Source organism: Athene noctua, chromosome Z (assembly GCF_965140245.1).
Source record: "Athene noctua chromosome Z, bAthNoc1.hap1.1, whole genome shotgun sequence".
Lineage (NCBI taxonomy): Eukaryota > Metazoa > Chordata > Aves > Strigiformes > Strigidae > Athene > Athene noctua.
In genome coordinates this window covers 62,644,411-62,666,199 of record NC_134077.1, presented here as the reverse complement: position 1 = coordinate 62,666,199, position 21,789 = coordinate 62,644,411, and the positions used below count along the sequence as shown (strand labels likewise).

At 41.2% G+C, this 21,789-nt stretch overlaps 1 protein-coding gene across 1 annotated transcript; it reads right to left on the bottom strand.

The window, feature by feature from the left end:
• Positions 1 to 6,508: 6,508 nt before the first annotated feature.
• Positions 6,509 to 20,074, bottom strand: HACD4 (3-hydroxyacyl-CoA dehydratase 4). The gene is made up of 6 exons (XM_074932792.1): positions 19,787 to 20,074; positions 18,773 to 18,900; positions 12,209 to 12,321; positions 9,497 to 9,603; positions 8,674 to 8,805; positions 6,509 to 7,967 (listed from the first exon to the last, which is right to left on the bottom strand). The coding sequence occupies exons 1-6, from the start codon at positions 19,881 to 19,883 to the stop codon at positions 7,885 to 7,887; spliced, it is 660 nt and encodes a 219-aa protein (XP_074788893.1). The 5' UTR covers positions 19,884 to 20,074; the 3' UTR covers positions 6,509 to 7,884.
• Between the last annotated feature and the right edge of the window lie 1,715 nt (positions 20,075 to 21,789).

Sequence of the window (21,789 nt, the reverse complement as noted above, 5' to 3'; positions counted from 1 at the left end):
TTTGAGTGTAGCCTATTTACTAAAGTATGTTTTCCTGTAACAGACTTCTGAATAAGCATTATTTTTTAACTGATAACCTTTTTTTTAGTGAAAACACAATGCTTTTGCGCAGTATTGCAACACATTAAAGGTATGTAATGTGAGCGGCGTTTCTGAAAGGGTTGGTGTGTTTGTTAATTTTACAGCTGCTTTGTCAAGATCATTGAAAGAAGTCAGTGATCATAACAGCTGCTATGTTCCTAGCTCCAGGATGGTTGCCGTTTTCTTTCCACTTACAACTGTTCTTGTCTCCTTTACCTTCCTTTGCACATAAGGAGAGTTTTTCTCTGCCACTAGGCAAAAGGAACAGTACAGCAACTCTTTTCTGCCTTTGCCATCTTAAACAGATTAGCCCCTGCTATTTTTCTTATTTTATAATCTTCTCTTTCTGAAGGAACAGAGAACTTTTCCATTTTGCCATCTTGCTAAAACAGACCTTAAAAGGGATTCTGTATTTAGCAATCTTCCTCACTAGAGCAGACACATATCAACTGAATACAATTGCTTGGGCACTGGTCCCTAATATCTTCTAAAGCAGTACTAGTGAGAGCGTTGTTGATTTTGACCAGCTTACATGAAATGCTATCACCCTACATCTAGAAGCTACACCCCATTGCAAGAATTCTCTTAATTTCACCACTGATAATGTTTCCTCTGTGGAAGAAATTATCCTCTGACTTCTTCGTGGGCTTTTCTGACCTAACAAGGTTACTGTGGGGTGACAATGTGCATTCCACAGTGATTAAGTACTTCTTCAGTGATTAAGTGTGTGGAGGATTAACGCAGTACTCGTTTGTATTTCTGAAATAGTGTATAATAATGGTAATTACCTGCTCTGTATGCACTGTATACTGAGAAGTCAGTCCAACGGTGAATGTGCAGAAGGACTCACTGAAGGTAGTTGTCACTGAGTCAGTATCTCAGTGTATGACATTTCCATTTGTGTGGACTTCTGAGTAACCTCTAACAAAGCCAGATATGTGATATGTTTTAATGATGCCATCTCTAACGTACTCTTTCAAACTCTACTCATCTGACTTTGCATGTGTATTAGCATTTTAATTCTGATGAGAAGTTTTCTGTGCTTTAGTTTGCATAGTGGAGCAGTATATAAACATCTGAATTAAACTACACTGACATACAGTAGAAAAGTTAAGCCAAGAGATGGCGCAGCCCTGTCTGAGGGTGGCAATGCTAACATAGCTCCAGGGAGCACTGAGGGTTTAGGAGTGTATCTGAAGTGCTTGTACACCAGTGCACACAGTATGAGAAACAAACAAGATGAACTGGAAGCATTGGTCCATTTCCAGATCTGTGATGTCACTGGTATTAGTGAGACTTGGTGGAACGAGTCCCATGACAGAAGTGCTGGGGTGCAGGCTCTTCAGGAGAAATAGGCAGGGCAGGTGAAGTGGAGGTGTTGCACCATATGCGAAGGAGAGGTATGACTGTTCAGCCTTTGCAGTTAGTGACAATGTGGTCAAGAGCCTCTGGGTGAGGATTAGTGGATGGAAAAGAAAGCAGATGTCATTGTGAAGGTCTGCTGCTGTTCATTCAACCACTCTGATAACACTGATGATTTATTCTGTATGCAATTAGGAGAAATTTCTGTAGCCCTTGTCCTTACAGGAGATTTCAGCTTCCCAGAGATAACTAGGAATATTATACTGCTGTGACAGGCAGGTCTTAGAAATTCTTGACATTTGTAGAAGATAACTTCTTGTCACAGGTGAGCCAACTAGGAAAGATGCTCTCCTATATTTGCTTTTTGTCAATGGAGAAGGACTTATGGGGGATGTGATGGTAGGTGGCTGTCTTGGCCACAGTGATCATGAAATAGTTTAGTTTAAAACTGTCAGTATAACAAGAAAGAAGGACAGCAGAGCTGCTATCCTGGATTTCTAGAGAGCAAACTTTAAGCTGCCCAGGAAGCTGGTTAGTAGTGTCCCCTGGGAATCTGCTTTTGAGGACTTACGGATTCATGAGAGGTCATCACTTTTTGAGAACCACCCTTCAGAAGCACAGGAGCAGGCAGTCCGATTGTGCTGGAAGTCAGGCAAGCAGGGCAGAAAACCAGCTTCGCTGAACAGGGAACTTCTCTTGGAACTCAGATGGAAAAGTAATTCTATGATCTCTGGAAGCAAGGTCAGGCTTTGCAGGAAGATGACAGAGCTGTTGTTCACATGTATAGGGAGAAAACGCAAAAGGCCAAAGGTCAGCTTGAGTTGAAACAGGACAGTGTTGGGTCAGATAAGAAAAGATTATGAGTATGTTAAGAGCAAGCGGAGATCTAAAGAAAGTATTGGACAATACTGATTAAGATAGTCACCTGAAAAATAGGGATGAAGAAGCAGACATTTAATGCTTTTTTTTTTTGTCTCAGTCTTTAATAATACTGATAGACCTTGGGCTGCTGGTCCTCTGAGTTGGAGGATATGTAGGAGCAGTGACATTGTAATTACCAGTTGCAGGAGTTGTGCCACTTGAATCTTTCTAAGTCCATGGGGCCTGAGGGGATTCATCCCAGAGTACTGGAGGGGGTAGCAGATGTTACAGCAGGACCCCTCTCAATCATCTACCAAAGGTCTGGGGAGGTCCCTGCTGACTGGAAGCTAGCCAGTGTTATTCCAATTTATCAGAAGAGCATAAGGGAAGACCCAGGGAGCTGCAGACCTGTTGATCTAACTTCTCTACCTGGGAAAAAGTGGTCCTACTGGGAGCTATTGAAAGGCACTTAAAGGACAATACAATCGTCAGGTACAGTTAGCATGGGTTCACAAAGGGAAAACCCTGTCTAACTAATCTAATACCCTTCTACAACAAGATGACTCACCTAGTGGGAGAAGGGAAGGCAGTGGATGTAGTTTTTGTGAATTTTAGTAAGGCTTTTGATACTGTCCCTCACAGCACTATTTTGGACAAGTAGTCCAGCTGTTGGATGAGCACCTTCACAGTGCACTGGGTGAAAAACTGGCTGAAGGGCAGAGATCAAAGGGTTGTAGTGAATGGGGCTACATCTAGCTGACCACCAGTCACCAGTGGTGTTTCTCAGGGACAATTTTGTTCAAGATATTAATCAGTGATCTTTATGCAGGAATTGAACACACCATTCATAAGCTTGCTGATGATATTAAACTGGAAGGTGCTGCTGACTCAAGGGACAGGAGGCCTTGCAGAGGGATCTAGATAGATTAGAGCACTGGGCAATCATTAATGGCATGAGATTCAACAAGATTCTGCACCTGATATGGACTAACTCTGGACACATGTATAGACTGGGAGAGGAGTGGTTACAGCACAGCCTTGCAGAAAGGGATCTAAACTCAATATGAGCCAGCAGTGTGCCCTGGCAGCCAAGAGGGCAAACTGCATCCTGGGCTGCATCAAACACAGTATAACCAGACGGTCAAAAGAGCTGATTATCCCACTGTATTCAGCATTGGTGTGGCCTCAGCTTGAGGCACTTTGTGCAGTTTGGGGCCCCACAACTTAAGAATGATCTGAAGGTCCTTGAATGCATCCAGAGGAGGGCAACAAAACTGGTGACAGGGCTGGATGTCCTGTGAGGAGAGGCTGAGGACTCTAGGCTCGTCTAGTTTGGAGAAAAGGAGGCTGAGGGGAGACCTCATTGCCCCCTACATCTTTGTGGGAGGTGGAGAGGGAGGTGCTGGTCTCTTCTCCCTGGGATCCAGCAGCAGGATTCATGGGAATGGCTCAGAGCTGAATTAGGTGAGGTTCAGACTTGACATTTAGAAACATTACTTTGGGGGTAGTCAAGCACTGAACAGGCTTCCTAGGAAGGTGGTTTTTGGCCCATGTCTGTCAGTGTTTAAGGGGCATTTGGGCAATGCCCTTAATAACATGCTTTAACTTGGTCAGCCTTCAATTAGTCAAGCAGTTGGACTAGATGACCCTTGTAGGTCCCTTCCAACTGGAACTATTCTGAGTACTCCAGTGTGTTCTACAGTTGTGTGTTCAGCCCACAGGACTAAACTAGAGCTGGTTTGAAGTTAAAACCCTCTGAAAGGCAGGTTAAGTTGGCTGTTAGGTCCTCATGAATCCCTTCACTCTATATAGTTCCATTTCTGTTGGGTTGCTGTACCTGCAAGTATACACACAGCCTATGGTGAAGAGACTGTTCCTTCTCTTGTGTGTGATTTTTATTTCTAGGTGATCTCTTTCAAAATAGTTTGTGGCTCTGTAGACAATGACTTTCAAGGACTTGAGGTGGACAAGTTAGTTGCTACTGCATTTTAGATGTGTAGGAAGGCAGCAGAGGAAGCTGGTGGTGAAGATATTGGCAGGACAAGTTCCTGTGATTCCAGCATAGCTGTTCTGTGGGCAAACAGAAGGGATAAAACTTTTTTTTTTCTATCTTAAGCACATAGGTGTAGTTTCTTTTCTACACTGTATGCGTTTCATATGCATATTTGTGTATTCAATCTCACACTACATAAGCTGTACTAAAACTAGGGCTTTTTTAAATGTCAGACAAATCTAGTAGATACCCTTCTGTTCCTAAAGAAATGGTTAAACAATGTTCAATTATATATCACTTTCCTAGGTGATATTTCTTCACCCTTGTTTATATAATACATTATTTTGCCTGTGTTTATGTAGATAGGTGAGAACAACTTTGATTCCAATATCAGATTATTTAAATGGAGGTACAGACAAGCAGGGATCTCAAGACTGATACAAGTTTTAAACAAAGATTTAAGTTCTCAGAGATGGAAAGACTTGGGCAACTTTTTAAGCACCTTTCTGCCTGCCTAATCCTGAGCTTTTCCAGAAACTAAGGTAAGGCATTGGAGCTGAATTACAGTGACCTGCTGTGGTCACACATGGAAGGCTAATTCCCTGGGTCTCCCAATTGCCTGCCCCAATTTACTCTGCACCAGAAAGAGGTGGGGAAGTCTTCTGTCACTAACTTCTTGACTTCTTCATGCAGTTTTGGTTTGGGGGTGCTCCCCACAGTGAATTTTAAAAAATCATCCTCCTATTCCAGCCTTTTGGCCAGCTCTAAGAATCAAGGCAAAGGGAGAGCATCACATCCTGTTGGGTTTTTTTTAACATAAAGCAATAAACATGGCTTAGTGTGAGTATCTGTGGTATGTTTGACCTTGGCTGACTGCCTGATGACCATTCAGCTGCTCCCCTTCATCTCCTTAACAGGACAGGGATAAAATAGGATGATAAATCTCATGGGTCAAGATAAAGACAATGAGATAATTTACTGGGTGCCATTGCAAAAACAGACTCAATTTGGGGAAGAGTAATTTATTGCCAATTGAAAGTATAGTAAGAAACAAAACCAAAACTTAAAACACTTTCCCCCACCCCCCTTCCCTTCTTCCTAGGCTCAGATTCACTCCTTCATTCCTGACTCTTCTGCCTCCTCCCTCCTCAAGCAGGGCAGGATGGATAGAGAATGAGGATTGCAGTCAGTTCATAAACCTTCATCTCTGCTGTGTGTTCCTCTTCACGCTGTTCCCCTCCTGCAGCATGGGGTCCCTCTCCAGTGGGATACAGTCCTTCATGAACTGCTCCAGTGTGGTTCCTTCTCACAGGCTGCAGCTCTTCACAAACTGCTCTAGCCTGGGTCCTTTCCATGGGGTACAGTCCACCTGGAAAAGTCTGCTCCAGTGTGGGTCCCTCAAGGGCCATAGTTCCTGCCAGGAACTTGCTCCTGTGTGGGCTCTCCGTGGGCTGCAGCTTCCTTCAGGGCACATCCACCTGCTGCAGTGTGAGGTCCTCCACAGGCTGCAGTGCGGATATCTTGTCAGGCGTGGTCCTCCAGGGGCTGCAAAGGGACAACCTCCTCCACCATGGTCTTCTCCATAGGCCACAGGGAATCTGCTGCAGTGTCCTTCCTTCATTCCCCTCTGGCTTTGGTGTCTGCAGAGCTGTTTCTCTCACATTTTTCTTATTCTTTTCTCATGCCTGCTGCATAGTATTTTTTACCTTTTCTTAAATGTTTTCACAGAGGTGCCATCAGCTTTGCTGTTTGGCTCAGCAGTGTCCAGTGGTGGTGGCTCTGTTTTGGAGCTGACTGGAACACACTGTGTCTGGGTTGGGGGAAGCCACTGGCTTCTTCTCACGGAGGCCATCCCTGCTCCTTCCCCAGTTGCCACATAGACCAAATATCATAAGTCATATTTCCTCCTACAGGGTATGCTAACTCCAAGCGGTTTAATGACAAACACATTAGATTGAATTTCCAAGGGGAAAAATGTCCATGATTCACCTCTAGTGTTTTGATGTGAAGGGTTCTTATTCTGTTTTCAAAGCTGTCATCCTATTCAGCTGCTCTACATGTTTCTTCACGTTTTTCCACAGTTGAAGCCATGTGGGTCAGACAGAAGTCCAAAGTGGAAGTACTTCTGTTTCTCTAATAAGTTCCAAATTCCTACCTCTGTTTGCAGTGCTCTCAAAAAAAAAAAAAAAAAAAAAAAAAAAAAATCCGGGGTTGACCCTATACTATTGCATGCATGAGCTTGTTGCCTATTGTTTGCAAATACTTAAGTGGTCAGAGTAGTCTGCAGGTATTAATCTGCCACATATGTTAAATACATAAAAATTATAGTAGGTGACCTTTTGTAACAAATTAGTCCATTAAGGCCAGCTTTGCTCTTTCCTTACGTACCCATGTACCCTCTTAGGCTTCATGGTTTAGAAAGTCATACAGGCAAAAGCCTCTTCATATTGTGACAGTGTTAATTTTCCCTTTTAAATATTATCTTCCTTCCAACTATTATCTTTCCTCCCTCTCCCCAGTTTTCAGTCAAGCTCAGAAAAATAGCCTCACTTTTCTCCCCAGTTGCTTGAATTCAAATGAGGTGATAACCAGTATGGATGAAACATCAGAAAAGCCCCTGCAAGCCTCTAAGCAGTTATTTGTCCGTTTTCACTTGTACAGTCCCCTGGGTTGCTGTCCATATACTTCAGTCCTAACCTTTAAAGAGACTGTGTTCTAGCTGCATTCTCACAGATAGTTGTACAGAAGTATGAGGAGCAACACACTTGAGTAAAACGGCTAGAATTTTGCACATGGCTTTTGATGGTCACTCACTTCCCTTTAAAGAACAACATATATTTGGTTTAAGTACATCATGCTTCTTTTGTGTATTGTCTGCTGTTTAGCATGAAAGAAAATCATTGCAGGGAAAGAGATTCTTAATGTCTACCAGACACACAATTGTAAGTTTTTACTTCTGACTCTATAATATCCCCTTGAATATATGGTAGATGAGTACCTGATCACTTGCCTTTGTGGTTTAGCTGCATTTTCTGGAATCTTGTTTGAAGAAGTGAAGGCTGGGTCAGAATGTGAGGTATCCTTTGTGAATGTCTGGGGCTGGTCAACATATGAATCTCATAGTTTGCAAAGTTTCCATGTTCTGCTCCTTGAGAGGTTCTAGCCAGTTTAGCATTTTAATGTATGAGGCACATACATGTTGGCCTAATATAAAATAATCTTGTAGATGAAATGGTATTGTCATTACAGAATATCGATTGCTAATGAGTCAAGAATTAACACCCAAATAAGAGTTGATAGTGCAATTGTGAGTGGAGGTGCTCTTCAGGTTTTTTGGAGTTCTCTAATACATATTAGAAAAAATATATTATTTTTTAAAACTGCTATTTGAAGTCAAAACTTTCAGAAGTAACTAGTTATTTTGAGGTGCATTAAAGAGAACTGCCTTTTCTGAACACTCTACATAGCCAGATAATGTACATGCAAACAGGAGGTTTGTGTTGAAAATCTTTGTCTAATTTCTTTTTAACCTATGATATACAGCATCCCACTGGGAATATAATTTTTATTTCCAAACGAAATAAGATTTAGCTCCTTTTTTTTTTGATGTTGCCTGTCCCTAGGTGTGCCTTCCTTTCAGAGAAGAGGTTCTGGATGATGAAGCACATACCTGAATCAAAACACAAAATGGTTATAGAACATGGGAGTAAAGTCCAAAGCATCTTCAGTTCATTTAGAAGGAACAGTATGAGCCTTCATCTTGCACAGTTCCTTCCATGAACTTAGGAACAGAACGCTACATCGCAAAGATGAGATCCTTCAAATTAGTGTTAAAGCCAATGAGGGAATAAAGATTTGACTGTACTGCAGCCAAATTCAGTTCAAATGTTTCAGAAAGTGTTTTACTGAGAAGGAGAAGGTGTCTATTTACATGCAGGTTTTGCATAGGCTCTTTTTTCACCCCTTTGAATAATCAAGTTGTAGAATTCTTAATTTAGATAGAACTTCTCATACCAGCTAGGAGGAATGAGTGAGGAGGGGTTATTCAGAATGAGAGTGTGATCAAATGAGAATTTTATTTTACTTTTTTTAAAAAAAGCAAACTTCAGTAAGTAGCTTTAAGATGAGGATGACTGAAGCAATTTGCTTTGTATTTTTATGCCTCACGTGCACAGCGTCTCTTGCAAATTCAATTATTTATATTTGAAAGACATCGGAAATCCAAACAGCTGGTGATGAACTTCCCTGCAGTGGCCTGCAGATGTGGCAGAAAAAGTTAAGAGTTTCTGAAAGGAGCTATACTGATTTGATTTTTTTGTTGCCATTATCATCCCAGTTGTGTTGAGATCCAGATTTCTGGAAGATGAGATACTTACCTATGAAAAGCACTAGCAGGTACATTTTCAGAACATAGGGGAAGTAGATTGAGAAGGCGAATGGAAAGGGTAGCTCGATGGAGTATGTGCCAAAGGATTCAAAATAAGGCAGTGATATACAAATTGCAAATGCTGTAAAATAACATGGTTAAGTCAAAAGGAGGTGGAAGATCATCAAAAAGCTTCATATAAAAGTCAGTTACCTCTAAGGTATAGATGGCTGTATTATATGCTGAATTTACCATATCATTCGTATGCATATGCATGTGTTGTTTGCCTCTTGAGTTCAGTTTTGTAGGCCTGAAGTGCTAATTGCTCTTAGTACTAGAATTAGCAAGTATTTCCTATTCAGTAACAAGTTATGTTGCTCCTGTAGTTGCACTGTTTTCAATATTATCTCAGTGGGCACATTTCCTGGTCTGAGTATGATAAGCTGCTAAGTATGGCCTGAGCCAGTAAGGCCAACCTCAGTGAGGGAGAAGGCAGCTTTGGGACCACTAATGTGGTCAGTCTGGAATGGGGGAATCTCTGTGTCTTTTGTGGGGATATTTTCTGCGTTTTGATGAAAAATATTAACATTTTCTCATGTTTTTAAAAAACAAAACAAACCCACACACAAATCACAGACAACCCCTATTAAGGAGAAAGTGCATAAAAGAGAAAGATAGGTGACATCCAGGTTAGTATGAGAGTACATAAATATTCGCACTACTTTGGCAACATAAAAAGAAATGTCTTAAACACAAATGACAATTGAACTGACCACATTTTCACTGAAGAAGATGAAGGAAGCAAGTCACTGGTGCCTTTCTCATCTTCTTACCTTTAGCCAGAACTGAAAGGGGATAGAGTGGGATGCACAGTGAGAAATTGAGCCATGTCAGTGGTAGGTAGTGTATTCCCATCCTTGCTAACATGTTGTAAGTGTATCTGCAATAAGAGGAACAGCAGATGAGCTCAGAGGGAATGATTATGTCTTAAAAATAAAGATATAGTGTTGAAGAATCCAAGGGAATTGCACAAGAACTTGGAGCTGCCTATCTGAGATTTCAGAGCAATACTGCAACAGTTTTGTTCAGGCTCTAATTGATGTCTGAAATAGATAGTTCATTATTTCAGAAGAGTTGCCTGGTGCTGCCCTGGAGTAGGCAAACAGCGATAACGCTTTCCAGCCTACAGGCTGTATCCAGAAACCAACATGATTTCATACTGTTCCATCAGAAAATGGATTTAAGATAGGGATGTTACAACTGAGAGGGGCAGGCAGAATATGACTGTTGCTTGGGGCTGAGAAAATGCTGATTTGTGACTGCTGAACTAGCTAATCCAGGCTAAACAGCAAGGTAATCACAGGTATTTAATCTTCTGTAGTACAGCTGCCCCTCCCCTGGACCCCAGAAGGGGTAGTAGGTGCAAAAAAAGCAGTTGTGCTCCAGTGTATTGCAATGTTTTATTCTTACTGTGGCTGTTACTGTTGCTCAGTGGGAGACCAGAATGCCTAGGACTTCAGTCTCCAAAGGTGAGCTAATCCTAGCTAGGATCTAAATCTAAAAATGGTACATCTAAAGCTTAATCTAAAAATGGTACAGCAGTTTTCCAAACACTGGAGAAACAGGTCTGATCGCATTTTTGGTCAGCTGAAAGGCTTTTTGCGCTGAGTCCTGCTAGAGATACAAAAATAAGAACTTTTAAGCACTCTTAGCTGTGGCTGTTTCTGACAGATGGAACCAGCATTAAACAAGCTTTCTGTATTCCTTTCTTATTAATTCATTTGACTAATTTTGCATCATTCCTGGACTGTAGAAGAATTTGATAGGCTGTATATGTACTGCCATCTCTCAAGTTTGCCCTCTGCAACCTTAGGATTTTTTTCAGTTTTTTATTACTGTTGCTTTTAAGGCATAATCTCAACCCAATACAAAAAAGAAACAGCTACTCGCTTGCTATACACCTTCTTAGGCTGTTTGTGGCATAGGCAGGGAAGATGAATATAGAAAACCTTGCAGAATTTGCTCTTAGTATATCATTAGCCATAATGCACAGGATATTTATGTCCCTGAAGAACTATGTGGAAGAATTTGTAATACTTCAAGACTAGTTGGCTAAGGGATGGGATAGATTCCTGTACTTTCAGACGTGACCACTTCTTTGAGATGCTAGGACATGACACAGATGCTGTAAAATAAATGAAGTAAGAATTCTATATCTGTATGAGTTGTACTCTGTTATTATCTGAATCAGTCATTTGCTGCTGTAGTCCACAGTATCTTGCCTGTTAAATGGCCACTGTTATTGCTATGATGCTGGACTGTGTTCTTTAGCAATGATAGAAAACGATGCATTGATAGGACTATAACACACTGACAGATCTTTACAGCTAATACTGTTTACAGTTTTGGCCTCTCTTCAGCTGCAGAGAACCCTTTCATCTGAGATTAGGTTCAACTATTATAGCTTTACAAACTTCAAAAAAGAAATGGGATGGAGCCATAATCCAAACAATCAATACAAGTAATAGTTTATTAACATATGTAGAACAAATACTCTGAAGCTGACTTAAAATCTTTCTTAGTAATCCTACCTGACATTTTTGCTTTCTCAGATCTCTTTTTACTATGTACATTTCCTCTGCTGGCTAAATCCATATTCCCCAGTCAGTCTCCAAAGCAACTTACTTAAAAGAGCAGAAAGCTGTTTGAGCAGAAAGAAAAAAGATAAGGAAAAAACTTATGCTTCCATACAGAGGTTACTGTGAGGGCTGTGTCTTGTTAAAATGCTTCTTAATTTCATGTCTTTCGTGCTGTAAGTCTACAAACTGAGACCCTTAGAGGCTTTAAGTTCCATCTGAGAAACGTTACTGACATTCAGATACCAATGCAAAGTCAGTAATGTGGATTTGTCACCATTATCCTTCTACCACCACCACCTTTCACCATACAAAAATTTTGAGGCCAAAATCCTCTGTGATATTCCTGTCTATTTTTCCTTGTGTGCCTTGTCCCTGCAGTGTGATATATACCCTACTACACCAACATTCTCAGTTTCTGCAGCGGGAGCTCTTGGCTTTTTGGGAAGCACGATGCAATTAACCTAGAATAGTCTTTCTATCTTAGCAAGAAGTTCTGCCGGTGCTGCCTTACTGTGCTGTCAATCTTGGATTGAAGTGAGATGTTAACAAATAAATAAATAAATAAATAAATAAAAGCAATAGGATTGTAAATCAGTTTAGGAATATTGCTGTTCCCTGGGAGCTAGCTGTGATTTCCCTCTAAATTTTTGTTAGAAAGGTCAAAGCCTTTGAACTACAAATGTTAATGCAGTCATTTACTTCTGTAAGTCACTCTGCCTCTCAGCTATGCAGATTTTTGTAAAAATCAGTAAGTAGCTTATAAGGTCAAAGCTTTTATTTAAAATGGATAATATGCTTTTCTACCAGTTTAAAAATAAAGAAATGAGCCTGCAGCACAGTGGGGGTGGGATTCTGCTTACAAGAATGACCTGTTTTCACTTTGTGGTTTTGCCGTTGACTCCTTACCTGACCACATCTAATAAATTCCAAAGGAAAAATAAAACACACACGACATATTTCCCTTGAACTTCTTCCTGACTGTTGATCACGACAAATAAAACAATTACTCTCTCAGTGATCTGAAAAGAAAAAAGAATTGTGAATTCAGGGTGCACCTTCTATAGCTCTCTTTTCTGTGCTATTTTGGCAAAAAAAGGAGGCCACAGGTGAATCCAGTTTTCTTTACACAAATGCTCCAGTGAACGTTTTGCTTCTTGACCCAGTCGGCCTCCAGCTCAGGGAACTGTAAACTGTTGGCTGCAGCATCATGGATCTTCTATGGGAAGGGGCGAGGTTTGCTTGCCAACGGGGATGATGTGAGTTTGTACACCAGAAAACCTGTGGATTAGCTGGCAGAGGTCAGGGGAGCAAAGACTTCTCCCACTGTGTCCCTGAAGGTGCCTGGAGGGCTGGTGGGCGTAAGCTCCCTTGCTAGTAGGCTGCATGGGAGGCCATGGGATGCAGAGGCATCTTGGGTGGGAAAATATGCCACACACTGCTAATCTCACAGTCTTTTCATAGCTTGGAGATCTGTGTCCCAAGAGGTATCTCTCATGTAAGATTTCCAGAAAGGGGGAGGAGGAAAAGTATAATACTTTATGGTTTTTTTTCCATTCTATTCCTGGCTAGAAGTGAGTTTAATCTTACCATTTCATAACATTTGCCATAATATTTATGTCATAACATTTTTCTAGTAGTTGAACCTTATCCAACCCACAAGGTATGCCTTTACAAACTAGAAGATATAAAAGCAGATTAAACAGACAGTGTCTCCATCTTAAAAAAAGACTTTGGCAATATTGAAGCTCAAGAAATGAAAAAAAAACTGTGTCTTTTTGCAGCTTTCTTGGACAAGTTTCCTATCAGTATCCATGCCCTGCCCTGCAAAATAAATGTATCTGTAATATTCAGTACTGCCAAGAGTTTCTTGTGCAGCTCTCCCAGAACAGTAGTAGTTCACTCGGATTTACACTCTCTTTGAAAGCACTGAAGGAGAAAACTTGCTTCTATTCAGTTGGTATGAATCAGTATAGCTTCATTGGGGTTTTTTTATAGCCACTGCCATCTATTCCATAAGGCACCTTAGGCTTAATGATTTTATGGGTTAAGATGTCAAGTCAGTGAAAAAAATCATGCAATGAAAACAGATTAACAAGGTGTTTGTTTTTATAAGCACAGCCATTCTTCTTCACTTGGTTTCCCCCTTCCCCTTACTCCTACCTTAAATAAGAACTTTGCATTTCATCAAGTTTGTGCTGTAGTTTTGCTACATAGTGTTTACTGGTTCCTGCACGGAACATTTTGGCTACAGAATTTTTTTTGACAACCACATGTGTCAGATAAAGCAGCCATCACTTCACTATTCAGCAAAATTACGTGAGAGGATCTGGTTCCTCATCTTGAAAAGCACTGAAGGGCCAAGACAGTTAAAAGTGGTCTTGCTGCCTCTCACCCTGCCCTGGCTGTGATCTTGTGCTGCTGATCCCATTGGTCCCTAACTGAGGAACTGATTTCTAAGAAGGTCAGATGTTGACAGACCTCTGTAAGATGGGCCAGGAAACAGAGAGTGAGACCTAGTAAGTCCTGTGTTTGTACGCTGATGCTGAGGAACCTCACAAGAAAATGGGGGAACTGGAAGTATTGATGCAGGATCTGAAAGCAGATACCACAGAGATAAGAGAAGCGTGGTAGGACAACCATCAAAAGAGGGAAATCAAAACAAAGGTAAAAGCAGTGTGAACGTTGAACTCAGTTGTGTGTGTGAGAGAATAAATGAAATAGAACCTGAGTTGAAATCATTTTAGTGGAGGGTTGTAAAGGAGTAAAGCATTGGTGGTGTGGGCATTTTGTTAGCAACCCTATAATGAGACTGGAATGTGGAGAGAGAGTTCTGCAATATTGTTAATATGAGAGATATTTCAGGGAATTATCTGACCTAGTGACCAAAGCTTTATCACAACAATGAAAAGGTGGCTGTGTTTTTAGATGTGAGAGCTGGCAGATTTTCCAAACAGTCAGTTGCTCTTCAAAAGTGCTAGAAAACATCATGGGTCAAGTGATCAGGAGCTCATCCTATTTCAGTGAGATAAAAGGATAAGCAGCAAACAGGTACCTACCATCCTCAATTTCAAAAGGATGAGCACTGACCAAGGAGACAGAGTGGCTATGGAGACCCACAGTTCAGCCTCATGGTCTGGGAGTGGAAGAGGCTGTTGGATTTCCTTCTCTCACCAGGGCACGAGCAGGTGCACAAGAGGCAGTGAGTATCACCTAGCTGGGGCTCATCAGGTTTCCTCCATCAGAGGATTCATGTTTGGGAAGGGGAGCACTGCAGGCACTCAGCTTCGCTAGTTGCAGATGATGGAAGTCAGTAATCAGACTGTAAACTATGTTAAATACCTGCAAGAGCAGGGAACTGGACCTGAGACAAAGCGGTCCCCTGTAAATCGTCTGTTCATGTTAGACTCAGCCAGCCTCAGCCAGCAAACAATGGGATGCACAAAGCAGCCATAAGAGACAAAAAACTGAAAACCACATGTGGCCTTGCTCTAGAGCACATCTGCGGGACAGGATACAGGCCTGGCTGCTCAAGGGCAATTCTGATGACTTCATGAGTGTCCTGGTTTTGGGTGGAATAGAATTAATTTTTCTTTTTAGCTAGAATAGTGGTGTGCTTTGGATTCAGTATGGCATTTGGTATGAGAAGAATGTTGATAATACACTCATGTTTTGAGTTGTTGCTAAGAGATCAAGAACTTTCTGACTCCTCATGTCCTGCCCATGTCCAGGTGAACAAGAAGCTGGGTTCAATTATTAAACTTTTTCTCTCAACCAATGAGTCTCCCTTTACCCCTCCAATTAACTCCCTCTGCCCCCAGGCCAGGGAGGGTGAGTGAGTGGCTGTGTGATGTTTGGCTGCCAGCTGGTTTGCAGCCACAACAATGAGGACAGACTGGGGCATCCTACTTCTTCTCTATGTAAATCAGGAGGTTGCCTGCCTGCTTGCCTTTATTACCCTTCAAGACATTGTGCTTTTTTCTTTCACCTTTAGGTAATTCACACAAATTGAAGGTGGTGGCAAGGGTGGCAAGGTGGCAAGGGTTAGTTGGAGTCTGGGGACCTTTTCAGCAAGTGAGAAGGCAGGTTGCTACTTGAAGAAGAGGAGCTTCCAATAAATGTCTGTTGATACTGTCCCCCTACACACACATCTGTATACGTATATACATGAAATCATGTGCATATATATACACACATACATGTATGCATATGTCTGTGTATACACACATACATATATACACGTATATATAAAAAGCATGTGCTGCTGCTCAGCCACAGCTCATTTCTCCTACAGATCATCTGACCTCCTCACATGAATGGAAATACGATATTCTCTGTTGCTACTCTCTTGCTTAAAAAAAAAAAAAAAAAAATCAAAACTAGAAGGCCTGTGTTTTCATGTTCATAAAAAGGAAGTATATGCTGACACCTAACAAAGTATAAATAGAGTGGTTTCATTTTTCATTCCTTCTTGTTCTTTGTGTTAAAATCAAACTGGAATTTCCTTCCTCTCCCAGCACTGGTCTTTCAGAGGATACAGCAAGTTCTGTAGAATGGCGTAAATTTCCACAAGGCAGCCTGGGCATTTGAAGCGAGTAAGTGAGACAGAGCAAATCAAACTAGCTGAGGTTAGGGCAGGAGTAGGCAGCACATTCACTTCCATTTTTTAATAACCGTGACTGTGCAGTATTGTACTTGGTACCTGAAACCCTTACATAGCTCTTTGATTTAGTGACTGTTTAAAAAAAAAAAAGTGTGACTAAGTATTTAGATTAAGTTAAAAATTAATGTTCTTATCACAAAGCTATAGTATGTTGCTTTTGGTCTGGTAAATCCAATCCTGTTTGCACAGGATGAAGAACTGGTGTTTTTCACTGGTTATTTTATTCACAAAAATGCATCTTTTCATACATCTTTCCTACTCTCTCCCTTGCTAAAGTACCAGTCCCATCAGCCTTTACTCCCTGGCCAGACTACTAAATTTCATTATCCTCTGTTTTGGCAACTACAATGACATGTGACACATTCTCCTGTTCTCTCAATCACTCAAACTGCAAATGCCCTGAGAGACATCCCTTTACCAACTTTGTGACCCTCCCTTGTCTTCCCTTCCTCCAAAGCATCCATCATACAGGTCTCCTCTCTCTCCCATCTTGTGACTTGGCCTTGGCCTCCCTAACCCTTCTCAGGTGCCTGGTGGCCTGAGACTTTGTCACTCAATGAAGCCATACTGAATGGGGTTTTTCCAGAAAACACCTCTGAGTTTGCTTTTCCACTACCTGTAATGTGTATCTCAAAGTGTTCCTTGTAAATGCTACTAAACCACAATATTTGGCAGAAATCCTTCATTCACACTGTGCTTAAATCTTGTCTCTGCTATAACGCCTACAAAACGACCAGCCACCACAGGGGTGCTTTCAGAGCTTATTTTAGGTGGCATTACTTCCACCCATGTGCTTCCCTGACATTGCCAGAGCCACCTGTTCTCTCATCCTAGGATCATCTGAGATGTTCACTGTAGATAATGCATGTGTGTGGACAGCTGAGGGACGCGTCTAGGGATATGTTTTAAGCTTGGAGTCAGAACAAATGGTGGCAATGCAGAACAGGGCAGCCACTATCAAATTCTTGCAGCTTTACCAGTGTCCTGACTATGTGCAGTAGTCAGTAGGCTGCAGTAAGGTAAGCATCTCTAACTGTCTGTCAACAGTGCATTGTCGAAAATATGTCTTCATTTTTTTTCCTAGGGAGGAAATTGTGGCAAGGCACATGAAATACTGTTGGCATACAACTGCTTAACCTGCACTCTCACAGCTAAAGCAGGGCAACCCAAGCGAAAGCGAAGTCTACACAAAGAGTTTGTATACCTTGCTTGGACAGCATGAGACTACTGCTAAATTCAAGGCAAGAGAGTGGTGTTTGTGGTCAGAGAACACTTGAGGAAAGAATGAAGTAAGGATCCAAAGCTATCTGTTTGGAGTCACAGTGCCATATCGTTCCACTTTCTCCATGCTGCCCTGGAGAGCACTGTAGTAATTGCACTGCCCAAGAAAGGTCACAGTTTTCTTGCTCAGAATGTCCATTTCATATCTAGTGTCTTTTGTGGCAACACAGAGCAGTGTTTATGCAGGCTTCCCTGATCTCTGCTTCTGTAGAGCTGGGTAAGAAAGGAACAGACTACATCAGGGCTGGGGAATGTGTAAACTCTGCCAGGACAAGCCTTGCTTTAATGACTGTTAGCAGGCTGCTCTTTGCATTAGATAGGATACTCTTTTTTTTTCTTTTTTTTTTTCTTCCCTAGGTCAGTGTAAAAGCATGTAGATTTAGGCAGGGGAAAAGAGTTAATGGCATTTTGACAGATTTGCTACCATATTTAGTGAGCAGCATAAAGAACAGAGATCTGTATTAGTCAATCGATTTCTAATGGAGATTTTAAAAGAGGAACATCTTCACCCATGTGATATGTCATTTAACAAAAATGGGTTATCCAGAAAACTACAAACATAACTAACTACTCTTAATCTTCTACCTTCTGATTGCTGAGAGCAATACCAGTTTCACCATTATTCAAATACTAAGGATTTGAAAGCCTTGAAGGTAAACTCAAGTCAACATTTTTACTTTTTCCAGCACATTAAGACAAATACCAAAACCTGAGACTAAGTCTCAACAGAAAACAAGAGTATGGTAAGGAAAATGTCAGAGAATGATCTTGCTTTCTGCTATAGCATGTGATCTTTTGGCTGGTTTTCTGCCTACAGCTGAAAATACACCCTGTAAACCCCTTAACAGCATCAGAACCTCTGGATGTTGACAAAAGTTGCCCATGTCTGGGTGTGAGAGGGCAGAGACCCTTACAGCAAGAATATGACCATTCTCCTTTCTTTTCTCTCCCAGCATTAATTATTTTTTAGTCCCTTCATTTCTCAGTTCTTTTCCTACTGCACTCCATGACCACCAGCAAACTCTGTTTCAGGAGGCTTGATGTGCTGGTGGTTTTCTCACTGCTATCCCTTTGCTACCCCACAAAATCATGTCTTGTGCTTCTCTGCAAAACAAATATGCACTTGTCAGTGAGGAAATGGTATGGAAAAGAATTAGCTACTGAAACTTACACTCTGAAATGTTGTCTTCTGGCTGTAAGCAAGTTGGCTGGGGAGGAAGTATCCTCAACCACCTATGGCACCCTAGAAATGGGGCCACTTCTGTGGACATCTTCCAGGTCCCTGCTTTGTGGGCTAGGCATGGAGCACTCACTTTCACTTAAAAAAGAAAAAAGTTGTGAGAGCATCTCTTTCCCAGCCTCGTTCTGAGAGCTCAGTTCCTGCAGTTAACAAACCATTAGCAGATTAAGGTGCCTGAGGAAAGGTGCAGGTGGACCATTCAAGGTAGTTCAGTCTGGGCTTGTCCCCAGGGGCAGCCATGGCTGAAGTGTGCAGGTTGTGGAAGGAGTGTCTTGAGAAATAGACTTACCTGCAGAAACCTGGGGAAAAGATGGCTCTTATCAATGCCAATGAGGATGTGTAGGATTTCCAATATAGATAACAACTGGCAAAGGCGCATTACAAGTCCTATGGAGTAAAATGTGTCGGCCAATGAATCTACAGACAAAATGAAGATGAAAATTAGAGACTGGTTATATGGTAAAAGCCTGGATGAACTACTGGGTTTGCTCTTGCCCTGTCACCACTGGAGATGACAAGAAATGAAATTCATACAGCACCAAACTTTTGGGTAGCAGAAGCAAAGCTTCGGGGAGGAGGCAGTCCATTCTCTGTGTGTGGCCCTGACACAGAGGTAGGAAGCTGAGAAGAGAATGGGATCCCCTGTACTTGATGCACTGGCAAACATTGTGCAGGATGTGTTGGTTTAGAGAACTGTTTTAGGATATTTCTGAATATGTAGAAATGTTGAGAAAAGGTATGAGGAATGTCTAAACATGAGGAGATGTGGAGTTCCTGCCTGTATCTGTACCCATGACACTTCCTGAAACAAGCAGACCACAAAGTAGATATTTTATGTACCTACAACTGTCCACCATTATAAATAATTTTAAATTTCCAGCAACTAGTTTTCTGGTTTTGTGCCTTAACCCCAGGCAGAAAGACAAATATGTTGCACAGACTCATGCACAACAACCACAAAGACATTCCCTCCTAGTGGCTTCAATAGGACTAATATTCACCATAATGACTGGACCTAGTCACATTTAGGTCAGTGTCTAAGTCAAATGTTACAAGTATGCTGCTGAATAGTAAAGCTCATTAGCAAAACAGGAGCTTCATTCTTGATGTGATACAGGCAGAATGTAGGTACTAGTAGTTTGTTCATCCTTTTTAATAGATAAAACAATGTTTTTCTAATTGAAATTACAGCCCTTGGTATTGGACGTACACCTATTTGGAATCCTAACTTTATCTCTAGTTTGATGTTTCTGTGTGTCACTGCCTTTTAAAATGTGTAAGGAAAACACAGAAGGAATCCTACCTTTTCCAAATGACAGGAACCTGATGATCATATTTGTAAATATCCAGGAATGTCCACAGAATTGCATTAAGTCATACACAAAGAGGTAGGTGTTCATGGTAAAGCTGTGGAGGTGAAAATGATAAAGCAAACTGTATGACTTACTGCAACATTCAGGCTTTCTAACCGGTAGAAATCACACCCTGTTTGGACATGTTAGTATATCAAAGGAAAACAGCTGAAATGTAAACAGATCAGTGAAAACTCCATGTCTGTCAGTGGTCACAGAGCAGTACTCTCCCTAATGGATCAAAGGCTCCTTTTGTTGGTATACCTAGGTTACGGCCCCCAACATTTTCTGAGTTTCCACCAGTGATGAAGGTGATCTGTGGTCATACAGTGAAACTTGTGCCTCCAGAGGAAAAAGTAACTAAACAAAGACAACACTCAGTGATGGATTCAAGCCTCAGCCCCTCAGCTTGGCTCTGCTTTGACAGTGCAACCAGACTCGAGGAACTGCTGGGGTTGCACCCACCACAGCGCTGCTCAGGACTTCACAGTCTCGCAGACACCAGCGTTGGGGGTTTATGCATCTGGGTGAAGTTTATCCTGTTCCTCCCAGAAGACGTGCCTCTCATATGCGCTCAAGACAGCTTAGAGTACAGTGCAAATAACTTGCAGTGTCTGCAGCAGACAGCATAGTTGTAAATAAATAGATGAAGAAATAGAAAAGAAAGCCGCATTTCAATCTGCTTTTATTTGATGCAGTCCAATGAATATCTGTCTTTCCCTTTTTTAACCAACTTGTTCCACAGGTTTTCCAGATAAATATTAAACTAGGGTCTTTGTCTTTCTGCACAGCCTGTGTTTCAAGTTGCATTTAATAAAGTGAATCTTCTCCTGTTGGAGCAGACTAACTTTTGTAACTAACCTAATTTTCATAGGTAATCTGAAAACTTCATAGGCTCTGGAGATGCTTAATTTCCCTTTCCCATAAATGTATTTTCTTCTGACTTACCACAGAGAGAGAAGCTTACCTGTATTCCAGCTGTGAATAGGATTGTCTACTTCTTTGGGAAACCAACTGGTTAATTTTGTACTAGAATTTATGTCCTGTGTTTGACCAATTAATTTCCTGTCCCAATAAGTAGTAAGACGTCTTTAAGTTGCCCCTTGATCCAGTGTGTTGATGTGGTATGTCTCTGACATCAGACTTTATTTGTATCTGTACATTAACAAACACAGTGAATTTCTGTGTTTAGAAATACCTAAATATGATAAATGCATATATTTCATTCCCAGCATTGGACCAAGACCATAAAACCCAAGAAACGCTTCTGTAAATTCATCTAGATAAACAGGTCTTCTAAATTTTTAACGAACATGTATCCTAAGGAAGTCATAGAAAATGCCTTTCTTCCTCTCTTCCTGTGATGCAGGATTGCTGCTACTCATATCGTCACTTTTATAAGCACAGAAATATTCATTGGCATAATTTACTTCCCAAGAGACATCAGTGCCCTTTGATACAATGAAAATATAACATATGAGGACCCAGACAAAGGAATGTATTCCATAAACACTCCTTTTGTGAAAAATATGATTCTACTGAAGCGGACTAAAGTCCAGTGAGCTCTGTAAATATTCACCCAAAATACCATCTGCCTTACTACTTAATGACAATTTGTTCTCCCTCATGGTAAGAAAAAGGGACACTATACCTTACAAAAAGGCAAAAATTTAAGAAAATTGTACTGATTTAAGAAACAGACTTACTAGTTGGATAGGAATTACCATAACAGGTATGAAAGTTACAGAAACAAAAAAATCTTGAGGCTTTCCAGTCAGCATGTTCACCAGTCTGATGGTCTGATACTGCCATGTGGGCTTTGCACAGGATGCAAGCTGAGCATACAGTTTCTCTCCTCTTCTGAAGTTTAGTTGGCTACATCTGTCTCTCATCCTCAGAACTTGTCTTTCAGTGATGTGGGGATTATTTTCTGAACTCATCCTCCATTGGTTGG